The sequence below is a fragment of the Pelophylax lessonae genome, assembly GCF_965119305.1.
Source record: "Pelophylax lessonae genome assembly, chromosome: 8".
Classification (NCBI taxonomy): domain Eukaryota; kingdom Metazoa; phylum Chordata; class Amphibia; order Anura; family Ranidae; genus Pelophylax; species Pelophylax lessonae.
In genome coordinates, this window is record NC_138775.1 from 253,114,500 (window position 1) to 253,133,436 (window position 18,937).

General features: G+C 45.6%; 1 protein-coding gene across 2 annotated transcripts in view; it reads left to right on the forward strand.

The window, feature by feature from the left end:
• The first annotated feature begins 315 nt into the window (after positions 1-315).
• The window catches only part of SSX2IP (SSX family member 2 interacting protein), a 53,815-nt gene continuing 35,193 nt past the window's right edge, over positions 316-18,937 (forward strand). For both annotated transcript variants that reach the window (XM_082264754.1, XM_082264755.1), the window contains exons 1-2: positions 316-426; positions 16,787-16,894. In XM_082264754.1, the coding sequence (XP_082120880.1) occupies positions 16,849-16,894 (46 nt within the window). In that variant the 5' untranslated portion in view covers positions 316-426; positions 16,787-16,848. The remainder of the gene's footprint in view (positions 427-16,786; positions 16,895-18,937) is intronic.

Below are 18,937 nucleotides of genomic sequence, written 5' to 3' on the forward strand. Positions count from 1 at the left end.
GGGATTAGCACCCCATTATTGGTGTGGGAATAGTGGCTCCTCCCTCCAACCTCGGCCAGCAATGTCCTGCAGCATGCGCCCGTCCGCTCCATACAGTCACCGCTGACACTCAGCCCCGCCCCTCCTCTGCTCAGGTACTGGATTGGACACACACCAGAATACGTGGGCGGGGCCGTAAAGCAGGTGCTCGCCGTCTTACATTCCCGGCGTTCTCCGCGCCAAGTAACAGGTGCCAGTTTCCCCGCCCCTCCGCTCCCTGGTTGCCTGGTGACGGCCTCTCTCCCCGCCCCTTCGCTCTCCCGTTGCCTAGTTACCGCTCAGGCCTTCGGGCCGGCAGTTTAGTGGCCCAAGACTATAAACCGCCGGAGGCCGAGCAGCCCCGGGCCGCCCGTATTCTTCAGAGCCCGGGGAAGAGCGGGAACACAGGTACCGGCCTCTATGGAGGGAGGAGGAGGGATGGAACTACATGTCCCAGCGTGCCGCGGTGAGGGCTTGGTTGGGTGCGGGGAGTAATCTGCAGCACGGCTCCGGGATTATGGAGAGGCTGAGCACATGTCTGCCGTGGTGTGACCGTCTGTGTTCTCTGGCATGGATAGGGGAGGGAAGGGTTCAATCCCTGGCAGCTTCATGTGTGCACCATTGAGGACATTCCCCTTCATTTCCTGTCCCAGAGACACAACCGGAAGTGAGAAGAAATCTCCTGAAGTGAGGGGAGTTCTCTTCTTGGACAGGTGTCCCAGTTGAAAGATTCCCCTTTACCTCCTGTTCTGGTGACAACTAGGGATGAGGAGCCCCACCCTGTCTGAGCTACCCCAGTGGGAAGCTGTCAAAGCCGACAGCCAATCACAGGCAGCGGAGGTGTTCCATCCCCTGTAGTCACACATGTATGTGCCCATTGCATACATGTGTCTTCTGGCTGGGGGAACGCCTCTGCTGCCTGTGATTGGCTGTTGGCTTTACGATAGCTCAGGTTGGGTCAGACTCCTCATCCTTAGTTGTCACCAAAATAGGAGGTGAGGGGAAATCTTTCAGTGGGGTCACCTGTCCAAGAAGAGAACTCCCCTCACTTTGGTAGATTTCTTCTCACTTCCTGTTGTGTCTCTGGGACAGGAAATGAAGGGGAAAGTCTTCAATTAGTACACAGACCGCTCATCACTGGTGACAGCTCTGGCGCTAGGTTTTCTTTCTCAAGGAGTACTAGGACAAAAAAGGTGGATTTAGGATGTAATGTGCATCCCCCCCCCTGTGGCTTCTCACCCCACAGCCACTGCTTCACCCCCCCCCCCCTCATCCTGTAACAGCAGGTGGGGGTTCCTCTCCTCGCAGCCACTGCTTCACCCCTACCATATAACAGCAGGTGGGGGTTCCATCCCCTCCTCCTATAGTCACTGCTTCCCTCCCCCTCCTCATTCTGTGATAGCAGGTGGGGGTTCCTCTCCCCGCAGCCACTGCTTCACCCCCTACCCCATGACAGCAAGTGGGGGTTCCTCTTCCCTGCAGCCACAGCTTCACCTCTCACCCCCCACCCAATGACAGCAGGTGGGGGTTCTTCTCCCCGCAACCACTGCTCTACACATCCCACCCCATTACAGCAGGTGGGGGTTTATAACCCCTGCAGCCAGATCAATCGTTTTACAGAGATCTGCAAATGAATAAACTACAAGTCCCTGCTGCCAGCGCTGGTCGGATGCTGGTTTTCTAGAATGCCCATTAGGCAGGAGCCAGTTGTGAGACCAGCTTCTGCAGAACAGACTGCTGTCTGACAGACGGGGCCAAAAGTTACCCGGTTCCTCCCGAACTGACCGATTTTCTACCAATTTTTGGCCAATATTTTTTTGAATTTATTTACACTCCCTGCTGACCCCACCAACCGTGGAAGGGAGTTCCACATCCGTACCCCTCTGACAGTAAAGATCATTTTATGCAGTTTAAGATTGAACCACTTTGCTAGAGTCACCAATCAAAGATTTGTTTGTGATCCTATCTCCACATAAAAGTCTCTTCTCCAGGGAGAATACATTTAATGCTTGTAGTCTTTCCTCATTGCTGAGGTCCCCCAGTCCCCTCATTAGTTGTATTGCCCTTCACTGGACTCTCTCCAGTTCCAGCACATCCTTCCCGAGGACTGATGACCAGAACTGGATGGAATACTCCAGATGCAGCCGGATCAGAGTTTGATAAAGTGGCAGGATTATAATCTTAAAATGCACAGGTGTCAAACACAAGGCCCATGGGCCGAATGCGGCCCCCCAGGTCATTTCATGTGGCCCTCACATCTCTCCTGCAGCTGCAGCAACCCCCTTTTCTCTGCCCTCACCTTATCTCAGTAGTCGACAGCAGAGGGGACAGAACTCCTTTTCCAGATCCAGTGCTTCCCTGTGCAGCTGCAGAAAAGCCTGTCTTTGCCCACCCAGTAGTCCACAGCAGAGAGGAGGGCTGAACTCCTCCTACAGATCCTGCACCTCTCAGCAGACTTATTCCTGGCAGAAGCACAAGGTTAAGGGGGTGCATTGTGATATAAGGAAGGGTGGGTGACTCTTGACTTCTGATGGTGGGGGGGTCTTAACATCTAATGTAAAGGTGTAAGGGGTCGTGGGGTGCTCTGGACATCTAATCTTACAGATGTAACCGGCCCTTTGAGGGCAACCACAATGCTGATGTGGCCCGCGATGAAATTGAATTTGACACCCCTGTTCTAATGCATACTAATAGCCTGCTGGCCTTTCTTGCTGCAGCTCGGCATTGCATTCTATTGCTGGACCTGTGATCTTACTAGGATCCCCAGATCCTTAATTCCCCCCCAGAGGTCCCCCCTTTCTAGAATTTATAACTTTTATTCATATTTTTAGCTCCAAAGTGCGTTACTTTTACATTTTTCAATCTTAGACCTCCTCATTTACCTGCACCGAAGTACTGCAAGGGTCTATTTGTCTGGATGCACAGCTCTGGTTTCAGCTGATTCATCGCACAATCACATTTTGTATTGAGTGGCTACAATAGGTGTAATTCTGCATGCTGCAAGGTAGCCACTGATCTCAAGGAAGTGCAGTGCTTTGCAGGATCAACAGGTGGGAATGATCAGCATCAGACATGAATATAAGGCCCCTTTCACACATGTTCATTTCATCAGTTCTGTTATTTGTCCCAAAGAAAAAAAGGATGAAGAATTTTTTCATCAGATTTTTTTATATATATATATATATATACACACACACAATTTCAAGGTGGGACACCTCTGCTGTGTAGATCTTTGTGCTGCTCAAAGAGTAATGCCCCGTACACACGTGCAGATTGTCGGCCGAAAAGATTTGGCCGACGGCCGATTTTCGGCTTGTTAGTATGAAGCTTCCGACAGCCGACAGCGCACTTTCGGCCGAAAAGAATCTGTCGTGCAAGCATTAAAATTTTTGTATGCCGACACCAGAACGGCTGATTGTTCGCCAGTCAGTACAGAATTCGGCCGACAGACAGCAGATTTGCAAGACTGGGCATGCTCAGAAAAGAAAAAACACACGGAAAGTTAACCATCACATGACATCACTTCTGCAGTCGGCTGTAGTCGGCGGACAAAATTCTTGTGCAGTCTTTTGCACTTTTCAACAGACACCGACAGCCCTGGAAAAAAGACGGCCGATCGTTCGGCCGACGATCTGCACGTGTGTACGAGGCATTAATCTATTGTGGCACTCCCTTCTTACCACACAATATCCATCAAATAGTAGAAGATGCAATACAATTGTTCCAAATATCCTTTACTTCATATCTTCATGCATACAAGTAAACATACATTTATATGTGATTGCACAGTTTCCTACATGCATATGTCCTTCATCTTGAAGCTTGTAGCTTGATGAAGGACATATGCATGTCCGAAACTGTGCAGTCACATGTAAATGTATGTTTACTTGTATGCACAGGGCCACCATCAGGGGGGTACAGGCAGTACTCCTGTATGGGGCCCCGGCACATAGGGGCGCCCGGACAGCAGGAAGATCGTTAGGATGACAGCATACCTCCAAACCTGGGCAGGACTGTCCCGAGGCTTTGTCCGGCATAATTCTGTTGATAAATGTTACCTTCTAGCTCAGGACCTGCAGCAGTGGGAACATTTAGAACAGCCAGGGATTGGCTAACAAACCAGCTGGGTGTACACTATGCAGCCACAATGAGAGACTGCACCTGTCAAATTCATGCTGTGATGTTGGTAATGGGCGGGACTGCTACTCAGACACGCCCCCTATGTCAAGCAACACGTGCATAGGGAAGAAGGAGAAGGAAGATATGGCAGCCAGCAACAGAAAGGTATTTTAGAAAGGTAATCATGTGGAAGATGGGGGACCTTTGGGGAAGATAAGGGCAGAGGAGAGGTGTGTGTTGCAGAGGTTGTAGCAGCTGGGAAGAGGTGCAGTACAGAGGCATTTACATACATTCACTACTATGTACAGCTTGGTATGGCACTGATCCAGATTTTTAACATTAGCCTCAATGGAAATCTTGGTCACCTTGGTATAGCACTACTCCCGATTTTTAACATTGGCCTCAATGGAGAATCTTGGTCACCTTCGTATAGCACTACTCCCGATTTTTAACATTGGCCTCAATGGAGAATCTTGGTCACCTTGGTATAGCACTACTCCCGATTTTTAACATTGGCCTCAATGGAGAATCTTGGTCACCTTGGTATAGCACTACTCCCAATTTTTAACATTGGCCTCAATGGAGAATCTTGGTCACCTTGGTATAGCACTACTCCCGATTTTTAACATTGGCCTCAATGGAGAATCTTGGTCACCTTGGTATAGCACTACTCCCGATTTTTAACATTGGCCTCAATGGAGAATCCTTGGTCACCTTGGTATAGCACTACTCCCGATTTTTAACATTGGCCTCAATGGAGAATCTTGGTCACCTTCGTATAGCACTACTCCCGATTTTTAACATTGGCCTCAATGGAGAATCTTGGTCACCTTCGTATAGCACTACTCCCGATTTTTTAACATTGGCCTCAATGGAGAATCTTGGTCACCTTGGTATAGCACTACTCCCGATTTTTAACATTGGCCTCAATGGAGAATCTTGGTCACCTTGGTATAGCACTACTCCCGATTTTTAACATTGGCTTCAATGGAGAATCTTGGTCACCTTGGTATAGCACTACTCCCGATTTTTAACATTGGCCTCAATGGAGAATCTTGGTCACCTTGGTATAGCACTACTCCCGATTTTTAACATTGGCCTCAATGGAGAATCTTGGTCACCTTGGTATAGCACTACTCCCGATTTTTAACATTGGCCTCAATGGAGAATCTTGGTCACCTTGGTATAGCACTACTCCTGATTTTTAACATTGGCCTCAATGGAGAATCTTGGTCACATTGGTATAGCACTACTCCCGATTTTTAACATTGGCCTCAATGGAGAATCTTGGTCACCTTCGTATAGCACTACTCCCGATTTTTAACATTGGCCTCAATGGAGAATCTTGGTCACCTTCGTATAGCACTACTCCCGATTTTTAACATTGGCCTCAATGGAGAATCCTTGGTCACCTTGGTATAGCACTACTCCCGATTTTTAACATTGGCCTCAATGGAGAATCTTGGTCACCTTCGTATAGCACTACTCCCGATTTTTTAACATTGGCCTCAATGGAGAATCTTGGTCACCTTGGTATAGCACTACTCCCGATTTTTAACATTGGCCTCAATGGAGAATCTTGGTCACCTTGGTATAGCACTACTCCCGATTTTTAACATTGGCTTCAATGGAGAATCTTGGTCACCTTGGTATAGCACTACTCCCGATTTTTAACATTGGCCTCAATGGAGAATCTTGGTCACCTTGGTATAGCACTACTCCCGATTTTTAACATTGGCCTCAATGGAGAATCTTGGTCACCTTGGTATAGCACTACTCCCGATTTTTAACATTGGCCTCAATGGAGAATCTTGGTCACCTTGGTATAGCACTACTCCTGATTTTTAACATTGGCCTCAATGGAGAATCTTGGTCACATTGGTATAGCACTACTCCCGATTTTTAACATTGGCCTCAATGGAGAATCTTGGTCACCTTCGTATAGCACTACTCCCGATTTTTAACATTGGCCTCAATGGAGAATCTTGGTCACCTTCGTATAGCACTACTCCCGATTTTTAACATTGGCCTCAATGGAGAATCCTTGGTCACCTTGGTATAGCACTACTCCCGATTTTTAACATTGGCCTCAATGGAGAATCTTGGTCACCTTCGTATAGCACTACTCCCGATTTTTTAACATTGGCCTCAATGGAGAATCTTGGTCACCTTGGTATAGCACTACTCCCGATTTTTAACATTGGCCTCAATGGAGAATCTTGGTCACCTTGGTATAGCACTACTCCCGATTTTTAACATTGGCTTCAATGGAGAATCTTGGTCAACTTGGTATGGCACTGCTCCCTGTCTGACATTTGCATCTATGGGAAATCTTGGTCAGCTTAGTAAGGCACTTCTCCCTATCTAGCACTCTCCTGAAAACAGGCAGTCCCCGGGTTACAAACGACCCCTACTAACAAACGGAAGAAACCAACAGGAAGTGAGAGGAAATCTACCCCTAGGAAGGGAAATTTACTCCTGTAATGCTGGCCATACACCTGCCAAAAAATCGTTCGAAAATCTGTCATTTGGTCAGATCGTTTGTTTTTCATCCAGTTAATAGGCACAAATGGAAAATCTTTTTCAACTTCTCAGATCCGAAAAATCGAAGGAACAGTTTTGAAAATCTGCTGGCCAAAGATAAACGAACGATAAATTGAAAGGTTGATGTGTTTCTCGGCCGAGCTGTTTGCACTCGGCATATGTGACAAACTGAACGAAAAATGGATTCATTTATGTCCATTGAACGATTTATCTTTTGAAATTCGGCTATGACATGATGGCACGATCGTCTGCTCTCACGGCCGATTTTTTTTTTTGTTTTTCGGAAATGAGTTTGTCTGATATTTCGGCTAGTGTATGGCCAGCATTAGAGTTCTCATGGGAAAATGGTGTCTCCACTGAAGCTTTATCACCAATCCTTGTTTCCACAGCAACCCACAATTTTCAAAATCCAATTGTCACAGGGACAGAAAGTGAGGGGAAATCTTCTGAACAGGGGAACAGACAGCAAAACAAATGATAAAGGGGTGGTGACCCTTCCCAATGCTATGCAAAAAACTTAAAAATTATTTCCTTGGCTGGAGCTACAAAAATGTACCTGTTCTGACTTGCAAACAAATTTAGACTTAAAAACAAACCTACAGACCGTATCTTGTTTGTAACCCGGGGAGCGCCTGTATACATATCTCCACTACCAATGAAAAAACTGATGCAAAAACGGACTGTTTGTCTATATACATCCGTTTCTCATCCGTTCTGTTTAACGGAAGAAATATAGGGCTTTGAGCCATTCCAAAAAAATGATGTTGAGGTATGCCGATGTAATGGATGATCATCCATAGAGATGCATTGATGTCCATTTTCCATCCATCAACGGGTGGATGACAACAGTCCGTATGTGTGAAAGGGGCCTTAGGAGTACTGTAAGTGCCGGTTCACACTGTTGCAACTTGGTCGCCTGACAAGTAGCTTCCAATGCTGTGCAATTGGAACCATTCTAATAGGAGTCGCTCCGACTTAGAAAAAGGTTCCTGCACCTTTTTTTTTTTTTTGCAAAGTCGGAGCGACTTGCATTGACTTCCATTATGTGAAGTCGTTGCAAGCCGCGCCGAAGTCGCAGTGCACGGGCGAAGGCATTAGTCGCCCGAAGTCGTATCGCCCCAATGTGAACCGTCACTAAGAGGGTTGCAGTTCTTTACTGCAGGGTGAAAAAAGGTGACAGCTTAACTTCAACAAATTGTAGTTATGCTGAGACTGCGAGATCCGGTCTCTGACCTTTTATCAGTCCTGGGGTGTCTGTCTCTGATCAGTCCAGTCCCAGGATATGACACTTGATTGTAGTTGTGCCCCCCCCATGCATTGCCCTTTTGACAAGACGCATTGCTGGCCAGAGTGACAGCTGTATTCCTCTATTCCCTGCTGTTTATACAGCTGATGTCTGTAAATAATGTCAGTCTACAATTGATGGCGGGGTCACTGTCCAGGACATGCAGGGGGTTCCGGTATCCAGAATTAGCATTTCCAATTTTTAGTGTTGTACTATTTCAATTCCTTAACTGATTTAGGATTTGTGAATAGGTATGTTTGGTATGCATATAAAGGTGTCTAAACCGAGCATTGAGAGGCGAGGTACGGACCACTTTAGAATGATTTTCAGAAGTGGGATTTGGTTCTAGTCTCTGTCTGGGACATCCATGGATACATACAACGGTTTAGAGCCCTGAGCTGCAGCCCTTTGACACTTGCAATGTGGACCTCAAGGTCCTTGGAGACCGTACTGTTTTTTTTTTTTTTGGTGCTTACTGAAACCAGTAAAGAACAAATATTCTTAAGGTTGGTTTCTCGTAATTTTTTTATTTTTAATTTTTTTTGTTTTTTTAACACTAGATTAATTTTTCCTTTGCTGTCCCCCTTTTTTCTTTTACAATGGATACTGCTCAGTGAAATTTCTCATAGCACACAAGTGATTCTAAGGGGTCTGTTGGGTGCACCAATGTGGATGCATTGATTTGTAAAGGTAGTCGGTTGAAGGAGCGTCCAAAATCAGCAATAAGAATCCCACTTAGATCAAAAGATTGTCGTTTTATTGGTAGCAGAACATGTTAAAGTCAACGCGTTTCGGGGGAACAGCCTCCCCCCTTCTCCAGGGCTATTGGAGACAAAATTAAAACGCATACAAAATATATATACAGTGCATTGCGAAAGTATTCGGCCCCCTTGAACTTTGCGACCTTTTGCCACATTTCAGGTTTCAAACATAAAGATATAAAACTGTAATTGTTTGAAGAATCAACAAGTGGGACACAATCATGAAGTGGAACGAAAATTATTGGATATTTCAAACTTTTTTAACAAATAAAAACGGAAAAATTGGGCGTGCAGAATTATTTAGCCCCTTTTACTTTCAGTGCAGCAAACTCTCTCCAGAAGTTCAGTGAGGATCTCTGAATGATCCAATGTTGACCTAAATGACTAATGATGATAAATAGAATCCACCTGTGTGTAATCAAGTCTCCGTATAAATGCACCTGCACTGTGATAGTCTCAGAGGTCCATTTAACGCGCAGAGAGCATCATGAAGAACAAGGAACACACCAGGCAGGTCCGAGATACTGTTGTGGAGAAGTTTAAAGCCGGACCACTGCAAATCTACCTTAAATGGGACTTTAGTGGTCTTTATCCTAATGGTTGTTTATAACCCAAAAAGTTAAATATAGTACAAAAGATACAATTAATTACATATTTATTATTACAAAAAGTATGTGTTTTGAAATCGCCCCCTGAAGTCGCCAAAAGTAGTGCAGAAACTACTTTTTATAAACGGTGCAGCGCTGCAAAGTCGGCGTCGCACCGATTTGAATTGTGCCATTGCAGGCAATAGGCTCTGATTTGACATGTGGGCTTAGTATTCGACCCCTTAATGTGCGTTTTTGGTACAGCTGCTTTTTTTTTATTTTTTTTAAATAAACATGCATTTTGTCCCTTTAACTTATAAACTTCAATGGAAGCACATGAAAAATGAAAGCTAGTTGGACCGTACTGCCGTGGAGGTGTAAGTTTCCTGCTGAAGCCAGATAAATTTCACTTTTCCTACTGTACTCCATAAGATAAAATAAAGAGAACCATCCACCATGACAGTCTTATAATGCATCTAGCAGGTGAGAAAACAGAGACTGGGGCAGCAGGAGAGAAATGTAACAGGTGGATGAGTTCTGCAGGTGAATGGAAAGAGCCGTCCTATAATTCAAGCCTCAGTGAGTAGGAAGGCTTTTTGTTGCTGACCTTTAGTATAAGGAGGGGGCTGTGCCTGGGCTGGGCTCAGTCTAAGCTCCTTATCTCCTAGTGCAGAGCGTTGGGTGCTGGAGGAGATAGTCTGCACACCGCTCCTGTCATTGAGGTGTACTCATTTACACAACAGTAAGTCTTTGTTTCTATTTATTGTACTTGTATACTGTATGTTGGATCCAGGAGACTGCCATAGTTGTAAGACTTTGATTTATAGGAGGTTGTTGTCTATGAAAGTTTGAAGTCTGTTTTGCTAGGTTCTTGTAGGCCATGTCATTCATTGATTGGTTCTTGATAAAGTTTGACAGATCAATGTAATATACAGAAGTTTGCACCCTTTGTATTTAGTGCTGCAGTTATTGGCTAGAAGTGATATATTTTTTTCCTTTGTCCCTGAATCAAGTGTTTTTACAGATTTAACTGAATGATCCTTTGTGCTGTATGCTGTAATTGGCTAAATAACTTTGCCAGCATTTCTCAACCCTTTACCAGTCAAGGCACCCTTTAAAACTAGAAAAAGTAAGGGGGGACCCCCCTAAATGGGACTTTAGTGGTCTTTATCCTAATGGTTGTTTATAACCCAAAAAGTTAAATATAGTACCAAAGATAAAATGAATTGCATATTTATTTTATATTTCAAAAAATAGAACCTACAACAAAGGGTGGCTAGCCCTAAAAAGACTCCATCGTAGGTTGTCAATGTATATACAGACACTAAGCGCCGGTTCACACTGGCGCGACGCTACTTTCAGGGGCGACCTCCGAGATTGCGGTGCGAGCAGCGCGCCGCGACCTCGGAGCGGCCGCCACAGACTTCATAACATTGAAGTCTATGGCGGTCGCCTCCTGGTTGCCCCAAAGAAGCTCCGGACCCTTTTTCTAGGTCGGAGCGACTTGTGTCGCTCCTATTAGAACGGGTCCGTAGCTTCCCTATGGGAGGCGACCAGGTCGCCTCACAGGTCGCCCTAGTGTGAACCGGGGCTTAAGCCTCGTACACACGCAAAGAATTTCCGCCGACCGGTCGTCTGACTTTTGTCCAGAGTGGTGTCTGTTAGTTGGAATGTGCTATAGACTATACACAAGAATTTTCCCGCACGACAGAATTCTACTTCAGAAGTGATGTCATGTGTTGGATTGCTTTGTATGTGTTCTTTCATCTCTGAGCATGCCTAGTCTTGCTTATACGATTTTTCCCTATCTAAATCTGTACTAATGAGACGAAAATCGGACGTGTTTTGACGGTCGACAAAAATTTTATAGCCTGCACACCAGGATTTTTTCGGCCGAAAAGTCGGAGTCGGTTGTTGGAAGCATCATACTAACAATCCGAAAATCGGCAGATCGGTCGTCGGACGAAAATCCCCTGCCGAATTTCCACTCCTGTGTACAGGGCTTAATGCATAAATGTGTAAATGGATTACTCACAGAGCAACATGGCTGCATGTTGTAATCCATTTACACATTTATGCATTAGAGTCTTAGGGCTAGCCACCCTTTGCTGTATGTTCTATTTTTTTTATTACTTTTTGTAATATGTAATTGTATCTTTTGTACTATATTTAACTTTTTGGGTTATAAACCACCATTAGGATAAAGACCACTAAAGTCCCATTTAGGGGGGTCCACCCTCTTTTTTCCTTTTGTATCAGGGATGTGGGTCTTATCCATTATCTCCTCCATTCACTAGCCATTCCTCTTTTACCCTTTAAAATTATACGTAGTCTGGAGGCACCTCATTCTAAAAATGTAAAAACTTAAAGCTAGATGTCGCCCAAAAGGGGAAATTCTGCTTCTTTGCTTCCTGTCCCCCCTCCTCTTTTATTTGCATTTTTTGGGGGGTGAAGGGAGCAGGTACCAGCCCCCACTTCTGCTCAGATCGCCTTCTCCTACATAGGGAACCAGAAGGCTCCGGGAGCATTTACAAAGCACAGCTTGGCTCGCACATGTGCCGTGGGAACCGGCTGTGATGCTTCACTGCCGGTTTTTCTTACCTAAGATGCCGGCACCTTCACCCGAAGCTGATTGAAGCAGCAGCCCAGGTGAGGACATCGCTGGCTCCCTGGACAGGTAAGTGTCTTTCTCATAAAAATCAGCAGCTACAGTATTTTTATCTGCGGACTTTCATTCTTAGGGAGACTGCAGCTCTTCTTTAAACTAATAGTTTTACATCTTGCAGCAGCATCCACACACATAGGACACCCAGCATTAGGCCCTTTTCACACAGGCGCCTCCACTATGCGTATTCAGCTTCCTCAGCAGGGAATCTCTCAACTGACAGTCCCAGTCTCCTCTATGGGGAAATCGGATGGAAGGGGACCACCTGTTCATTTTCATCCAATCCGCCAGATGGATGGAAAATAGGACCACCATCCGTCTGGATTTTGCAGGCAGGATCGGATAGCAGCAGGTGTCAGCGGACATATGTCTGTTGGCATCCCCTGCTGCATAGGGGAGACTGGAAGGTCCAATCAGGTCTGCCTGAAAAACTGTCAGGTGGACCTGATTTGAAAGCCTGTGTGAAAGGGCCCTAAGGGCTCTTTCACACATATAGTCCGTCAAAAACGGACTCCGCTTTTCTCAGCAGGGGATCGATCCGCCGATCCCCTGCTGAGCAGAAGAATGACAGCTGTTCTCTGCACTGTGTGCGGAGACACAGCTTTCACAACCCCATACATCTCTAAGGGGGAATCGGATGGGAACGGACCATTGGTCCGTTCCCATCCGATCCGCTGGACGGATGGAAAATAGGGTTTCCATCCGTCCAGATTTGACGGATCGGATGTCAGCGGACATGTCTCCGCTGACATCCGATGCCCCATAGGAATGCATGGGGGGGACCGTTCAGATCTGCCAAAAAAACGGACAGGCGGATCTGAACCGTCCGACTGTGTGAAAGGGGCCTAAGAGGCAATTTATTCTTACAAAGCAAATGCACTTTTGCACACTGGTACTTACTAGTATTCTGGCATTTCTTCTCCCTCATTTTTTTTCTACCCCATGCAACTAAAGTGGCCCCAGTGCTGACAAAGGGGTGGGGGTGATCAAACAAGGATGCTGTGCAGTTGCCCGCCATCCTTGACATCCGAAACTATTAGGATGCTGGTGTAATGTTGCACAATTAAAACCTGTGGCTTTGTGTAACAAAAGAAAAGCTTGGTCTACCTATTGGCTTGTACACAATTGTTGGGTACTTTGGGGCAATTTTTAGGCATTTTGCTAAGGCACCGCTGAAGAAGACAGAAGGCACCCCAGTTTAAAAAGACTTCACTATGCAGTCACCTGTCTGTTGGATTTTGTGGTTTTATTTATGGCTCTAGTATGCAAGATACACATCAGTAAATTTAGCGCAATAAAGGAAGTTAAAATGGTAGTTAACTCCACTATATCATTTTCTTTGTTGGGGCCCCCCAGGTGGGTTATGCCCTACTGTGCTAGTATGCACAGTAGATTAGTACATTATAGCAGACTTACCTGTCAAATGGTGCCCTCGAGCGCTGCAGGGGATCGATCTAGTGGTCTCCTAGCACTTCCATCTTCTCCCGCGCATGGGAGTCCTATTGCTGCAGCACAGATCAGGGCCATAAATGTTCACGAAGATGCACATGCGTGGCTCAGTGTACATGGAGGCTGACAGGCAGGCGGGTCCATTTACTGCATAGGAGACCAATAGGGTCTCTTCTGTCATAAATACTCTGCCTGTCATCAAATTTTTGAAAAATCTAGTTTACTTCCACTTTAAGAGAATAAACAAAACCCATTGGGATTGGGGTGGGGGGGAACAATGCATACATAACTTCAATTGGTAAGGTGACTAGGGGTGGAGTCCAGCACTACAGCGAGGCAGTGGTCCCAATAGTTGCTCTTGGGGAGCCTATCCGTGTCAGTGCTTGACCGCATAGGAAGCATGGGAAAACATACAAATGGATATAATAATCTGACAGGGGTTCTAGTCTTCCTATATTCTAAGAAAATAAAGTGAAGAGCTATGGATAGCAGCAAAACCCCACCAGGGGCTCTAATCCTTCCCAACCCTGTCCACCAATGGCTTAAAATATGCTTTAAATTGGTTTTCAACTTTACCTCCTGGTTATGCAAAGTGGTAGGGATGGATAAATCACAAAAGCGACTGAACAGGATTTTTGTGATCCGGGAACACATTTCACCTGTATGTGAATTCAGTGGTTTGGCTGGAATTCAGTTTTAATATCTCTTCTATGTTTTAATAATGTACGCACAATTCCGGATCTGTAACCAGGCTGTCTGAGTACTGGAATAGCTGAGAACAGGGCTTCAGTTTATGCTGAGCCATATGGAGGGATTACCGGACGGAGTGGATTTAAGAAGATTGGAAGGCTGCTATTTGTGGAAGGACTGGTGCTGTACCCTCTGATTCTCATCAGGATAAAGTGATGTGAATTGTTGGACACAATGTACTAAACACAAGATTAAGCTGATGCTCTATATACTGTATCCTCCGCTGGTCTCTAATAGTTAAAGCTTTGACGTGTGGCTTTTGTTATGTATGGACTCCGGTTTTCCTTGTTCAGGAAGACCATCATGATGAGGCAGGACTGGACAAAGGACAGAAGTCCGTCACTTCTTCTACCCTGGAGGCACACGTTTTAGGATCCAGGAACATGTGCTTCTGTTGATGACGAGAAGAGGCGCAACGTAAACCTGGACCTAACGATGTAACTTCAATTATATAGGAACCCTCACCTTGTAAATCAACCCATAAAAATTAAACGCACAACGTGTGTGTGTGTGTGTGTGTGTGTGTATAAAGCTGGATACACGCTATACAACTTTTGTTGTTGGATTTCCTTTAGATTTACCTTCAACTATGTAGTGTCAGGGCCTGACTGATTGCATACAAATTGAAAGTGTTTAGATTTTACCTTGTATTATATGGTTTTGGTAAATCTAAAGGAAAAAATCTAAAGACAATTGTATAGGATGTATGGCCCATTATACACACATGCATACATTTTTTTTTTTTTTTTGTGATCACCTCTCAGCTGCATAAGGGCTTGGAGAGGTGGGGGGGGAGGAGAAACAGCAGTACACTAATCGTAAGAGTAAATGGCTGTTAAAGCGGAGTTCCACCCAGTGAAGTTTTTTTTTTTTTTTTTATAAAAATACACCCGGGACAGTCAGGGCTAGTGCATTCCACAATGGCTAGCCTCTGATCTGTCCCGGGTTGCACTTACCTGCAAGAAGAAATGCTTACCTTGAAATGTATTCTCCAGCGCTGCCATCTCGGGTATGGGCAGCTTGAAGCCAGCGCGATCCTCTTCTGTGTCCTCTTCCGTCTTCTTCGGTCCCACGATGCACTGCACCGGCCCCGCCGTCACTTCCGGTGCCGCAACGTCATCCCTGCATGGCAGGTCATGCCCAGAAGCTGTTTAGCAAGGTATGACGGCGCCTGCACCGGAACTGACGTCGGGGCCGGTGCAGGCGCATTGATTCCTGGGAGCGATGACGTTCAGCTCCCAGGAATCATTGCAAAGCAGAAGTGACGGCACGGGCCGCGGCCGAGGAAGGAGGAAGTGGATGGTGAGGTAAGTAAAAAAAAATAAAAATTGCGATTATCCATTTGTTTTTCAGGTGACCCGGAGCGAGAAGATGGAGGTAAGTATAAATTTAGGGTGGAACTCCACTTTAAGGAGAAAGGGGTATCTGCAAAGGTCTTGGCCATCAGGACAGGCAGGCTGATCTCCCAGCACAGCTAGAAAACTAACCATGCTGGAATGGATGTGCTCTCATGTTAGTTTGCAAAAAAAAAAAAGCAGAGGGCCTGGCAGGATCACCAGGTTTTTCACGAAAAAGGAAGCAATACAAAGTGAACAAGATACTTTTCAACACAAGTAAATGGAATAGCACGCCCATATCAGAAATATGAAATGTTGGGGTAACATTCTTTAACATCCTAAAGGTGGCGCTGCACATTTTTATTTTTTATTTTCTTGGGACTGCCCTGGCAGCTTTCCAACCTGGGTTTTCTCTATACTTAGTCTGGGTTCACACTTGGGGCCCCTTTCACATTGGCGGACGTTTTGCTCAGTGGGGAACGATCCACTGATCCCTGCTGAGCAGACGGTTGACAGCTCCGTCCCCGCTTACTTTGCAGAGACTGAGCTGTCAGAGCCCCGCTCTCCTCTATGGGAGATTGGATGAAAATGGACCGACTGTCTGTTTTCATCCGATCCTCCAGATGGATGGAAAATAGGGTTACACGGACAGGATCGGATAGCAGCGGGCGTCAGCGGATATGACTCTGCTGACATCCGCTGCTCCGTAGGGCTGCATGGAGCATCCGATCCGGTCCGCCTGAAAAACTGACAGGCAGACCAGATCGGAAAGCCCGTGTGAAAGGGGCCTAAGTGCGGACGCGGTTTACCGTAGGGGTCCAATGCGTCTGTTTCAGGGACAAATCTGGCCCAAATTTTTGTCTGAATTGGGACCTGAAGCACAGCCAAAGACTCACTGGATCCCCGTGCAACTCGTTCCATAGCCGCCATGGAGATGTGTGAACCGGCTTCATTGAGAGCTGGGCACTCTCTCCTGTCATGCGACTTGGATGCAGGGAACCCCACATCCAATTCGCACCAGTGTGATCCTGGCCTCAAGTGATATATTCAGCTCAAGTTGGAGCTCTGATATGTCTCCTTTGCAATTCCTTTGCACATAGTAGGTAAGTATAAATCTGATTGTTTTTTTTTTTTTTTTTTTTTTAAATAAATAAAAATTGAATTCACAATCCCTTTAATCTCATTTATAGCAATGGAAATGCATTGCATGTTCAGTGTTTGTTGTTGTCTAAAAAATTTTCCAAAGTGTGTTTTTTTGTTTTTCTTTTTAGGAAATGTCCGCATAGATGAATCATCGGTGTTGCCTACGTTGTAATAGTCATCTACCTAATTTATGCAGGCTATGGGTGATTGGAGGACAAACGACATGCCAGAGTCAGGTAATTCTGCATTCTGAAAAGTCTGACACCGACGTATGGGAAGCGTCAGCAGGAAAATGTCTTTTAGTAAATGGTAGTTAAATAGAATCCTTGTTTAGCTGTCAAAACTTGTCTGCAAAAATGACAGTATACTGATCGCTGTGGGAAACAAGTCATTTTCCTGTTGCCATAATTTTCATATAAAAGCAGCTGTGTTCTGTCATAAAACATCTAGCACACAGTTTAAAATATCTAACTATTATTAAAGTGATTAAAGCAGTTGCTTTTTCTTTTCAGGACTCTCGTTCTAGGTTTGGGGGGGGCCAGAAGTGCTTATTGAAAATATATAACTTTCAACAAATGTTTGCAAAGCTTTTGGCCCATTCAAGCAGCTTTCTCTAGACTTTTAAAGGGTCCTTCCGCTCCTACTTGGAAATGTCCTATACAAATCCTAATGGGAGTGCTGATTGTCACGGTAAATAAGCTGCTAGCAGGCTTCGGCAAGCTTTAAAGCCGTAGTAAACCACCGACAATTTATTTATTTTTTTTTAACCTGCAAGGTAAAACCATTAGGCATTCAGTAAAGACATTATGTGAAACATACCTTAGAACGAAGCCCTTCCAGCGGCGAGCTGTCACGGCTGACATGGCTTCCATTTTCACCCGTCTTCCTTCCTGGTTCACACAGTCACACAGCTGGAGTCCATGATTGCATCATTCCGGCACAGGAGCCGCCATTTACGGCACAGGACTCTGAAGGAATGGCTTGGGTGGTTGTTTCTTCAGAGCACATGTGCCAGTGATGTCACCGGCTGCATGTAAATTAAATATCTCCTAAACGGTGCAGGTTTAGGAGATATTTAGAGTACCTATAGGTAAGCCTTAATATAGGCCTACCTATAGGTAAAAAGTCATGTATGGGAGTTTACTCCCACTTCAGGTAGCGTTGAAGCCTACTAGCAGCTTGTTTAAAGTGGCAATCTAAACTCCCAATAACCACTTCCCGCCGGCTGTATCATAAAATGAGGGTGGGTGGGATTCACTCTTGTTCTGGGATGATGGCACCCTAGAACCGCTGCTCTTGCACGCCCGTGGGGGCGTGCAGCGTGTTGACCGCGCCGTGTTCCTAGAACGTGGTGCGACCCCCAATCTCGGTAAGGAGACCATGACGTGGCTCTTTACCCATGTGATCCACTGTGTCCAATCACAGCCGGTCACATGTAAACAGGAAGTGCTGTTTATCTGCTCTCCTCGGCTCACACTGACAGAATGTGAGGAGAGGAGAGCCGATCAGCGGCATCTCTTCTCAGGGAAGACCTGTACAGGATTACTGTACAGCCCCAGCAGTGCCAATAGGTGACAAAAACCAGTGCCCATTAGTGATGCCAGTCAGTGTTGCCTTTCAATGTGGCCCATTTAGGGTTGCCACCTCATCTCTTTGAACCAGGACACATTAATTACACAGGTTCTGAGGCCAATATAATGCACGGAAGGCACTAAGTGAGTTTAATTACCACCTTAATCCGCCTCAGAAGCTGTGTAATTGTGTCCTGGTTTAAAGGGATCAGTTGGCAACCCTACACCTATTAGTGATGGCAATCATTGCGGCATATTATTGCCACCTAATCAGTGCCCTTCAGTGCCGCCTCATCAGCGCAGAGCAGTGAAGGCGAAAATTTACTTATTTATAACATTTTCTGACCGACACTTCAAGAATTTATTTATTTATTTTTTTTTCAAATAGACTCCTTTGTAGCTTTTTAATACATTTTTAATCTAATACATTTAGAGGCGCTTTCCCCTTTTTTGTTCTTGTAGGATTCAGGTGCTGTGATAAAGTCAAGATGGCGAACAGTTGTCTCCGGAGGGGTGGCTTTCAGGTTTAATTGGCTAGGATCAGGAGTAGAGCATTTAAGCCACTTGCACATGACCATTCCGATCAGGTTCACCTGTCACTTTTTCAGACTGTCCATTTCACTCCAATGGACCGGCAGTTGTAAAGGGACTTGTGCCTGTTTACACCCGCCTATCTCTGATCCGGTCCACTAAAGGCAAACGGAAGGG